The sequence below is a fragment of the Heloderma suspectum genome, chromosome 6 (genome assembly GCF_057233095.1).
Source record: "Heloderma suspectum isolate Gila_16-S chromosome 6, 16-S_ref, whole genome shotgun sequence".
NCBI lineage: Eukaryota > Metazoa > Chordata > Lepidosauria > Squamata > Helodermatidae > Heloderma > Heloderma suspectum.
The window spans coordinates 81426875-81429179 of NC_139463.1; the positions used below are offsets into that span (position 1 = coordinate 81426875).

At 37.8% G+C, this 2305-nt stretch overlaps 1 protein-coding gene across 1 annotated transcript; it reads left to right on the top strand.

Moving 5' to 3' along the window:
* The first annotated feature begins 1064 nt into the window (after positions 1 to 1064).
* LOC146341452 (olfactory receptor 6B1-like) lies at positions 1065 to 2000 on the top strand. The gene has a single exon (XM_084807459.1). The coding sequence runs from the start codon at positions 1176 to 1178 to the stop codon at positions 1998 to 2000; it is 825 nt and encodes a 274-aa protein (XP_084663585.1). The 5' UTR covers positions 1065 to 1175.
* Positions 2001 to 2305: the final 305 nt, after the last annotated feature.

Consider the following 2305-nt stretch of genomic DNA (forward strand, 5'->3'; position numbering starts at 1 on the left):
AACAAGCTTTCACTAAAATGAGGCAGATTACAAACATCCATAAATATACACAAGTTATAATCATTAAGAGTATAATGAAAATACTAGCAAGCATATGGTTAACATAGTAAAACCTAGGTTCCTCTCAATCTAAGAGTCAATATCAAAGTCCCATATTTACCCAAATGGGAGGTATGGTGAGCAAAGCCAGCCTAAGCACGTATGGTGGGTTTCTTGTTCTCCCAGGATTTCTCTCTCTCTCTCTCAGAAACCAAAACATGGTCTTTAATAACCCCTATAATGTTGATGACCTCATCCTTAGTTTCAGACTGGTCTTACTATTATTCTCATTTTTCTCAGTGTAGCCAGGTCTGCCATTGATATCAGTAACACCTAGATGAAGGAATCCTTCCTTCATTTCCAAGAATACATTACATTACTCACAGTTATCTCACAACACACACACACACACACACCTAATCACTTCTACAAAATACAGTACATTGTTGTCAATTCCACACAGTACAATGCATATCCTGCTACACCCCAAACCATTCCAAAACAGTGCAGGGACTCTCACAAGAATTACATCCTCTACCTCCCATCTGAGCTGGAAATATATTTGGGGGTTTCAAAAGTACATCTCCTGTTCAGGCAATTACAAAACCTGGGGGGAGCATTTCACTGACTTCTCTATAAACTGGGGTGGCAGCATGTACAGCATCAATATGCATGGCACCTTCAAAAAAAGTGTTACTTTTCCAAGAGGTGTGAGCTGGCTCATGTGCAAATTGGCTCTGGGAAACTAAATGAGTTATATATATTTCTTCAGAGAAACTAGCACTGAAAACATAGAATATCACATAGATTTTTTTCATATGTGAATATTATTTTGATTATTGTTCTCAGTGTTGCCCCATAACAGTTATTTTTGGTTGATTGTTAATATCTCTAGTAATGGGATGAATTCTCAAGCAACCATCCTTGGTAGTATGATGAATGCATTAAATATTATGTATTAAATATTCAAGTCTAATCCTTTCCTGACATTTTCTGCTGTTATTTAGATGCACTTGAAAATCAGCCAAGGAAAGGCTAATCAAACAGAGTCCTTGACATTTATCTTCTTGGACTTTAATAGTGAGGATCTGCAGGCTTTCTTTTCCATACTGTTTCTACCTGTCTACATTGTGACGATGGCTGGGAACATCCTCATTATCATTCTAGTCACCATTGATCAGCATCTTCATACACCCATGTATTTCTTCCTGGGAAATCTGTCTTGCCTGGAGACTTGTTACAGCTCAGCCATCATGCCAAGAATGCTTGTCAGTTTTCTGAGTGGGGACAGAACAATTTCTATTAGTGGATGCTTTGCACAATTGTATTTCTTTGGGTTTCTTGCAGCTACAGAATGTTACTTTTTAGCTGTCATGTCTTATGATCGTTATTTAGCAATATGCAAACCACTGCATTATGCAATGCTCATGAATGGAAGAATCTGCATCCTACTGATTGCTGGATCATGGATAAGCGGATCACTGGGTATTAGTCTCATAATATTCTTGATATCTCAGCTGAGTTTCTGTGGACCCAACAAAATTAACCACTTTTTCTGTGATTTAACCCCCGTGATAAGGCTCTCATGCAATGATACTCATTTGGTTGAAATGACTGCATTTGTAGTCTCCTCTATTGGCACATTGCCTCCACTTATAATAACTCTGACATCTTACATTTGCATCATCAAGAGCATTTTAAGAATCCCATCCACCACAGGAAAACAAAAGGCATTCTCTACTTGCTCCTCTCACCTGACTGTGGTTGCTTGCTTCTATGGCTCCTTGATGATAGTCTATGTCTTACCAAACTTGAATTCATTGAGCAACTTGAAGAAATTGTTTTCTCTGTTCTACACTCTACTCACCCCACTGGTCAATCCCCTTATATACAGTTTGAGAAACAAAGAAGTAAAGGAAGCAGCAAAGAAAATTTTCAAGATGCTTCATAGAACCCACTAAAATTCAGGAGAAAATAGGTTGGGAGGGAGGTTGAATCTATTGACTTTATGATATAAATGTTTTAAAGTGCTTGATCATGAAAGCCATGTTTTAAAAAAGTGTTTATCCATTCTTTATAGAGGCAGGGATTTAAAAAGCAGTTTGAGTATGCAAGAATTGTCTAGTTTGGCTTCATGTTGACAAGTAGAATATTGAGAAAGGGTTAAGGGACACTTCATATTTCTGCTTCAACTGAGACATTTCATAACAAAAGGGGGGGGGGATTTCTCCCCCAACATGTCACTGAACAAGTTGTAACTTTGTCT

Excerpts from the sequence above, each read along its gene's own strand:
- LOC146341452 (XM_084807459.1), top strand. The coding sequence starts at position 1,176 with ATGGCTGGGAACATCCTCATTATCATTCTAGTCACCATTGATCAGCAT.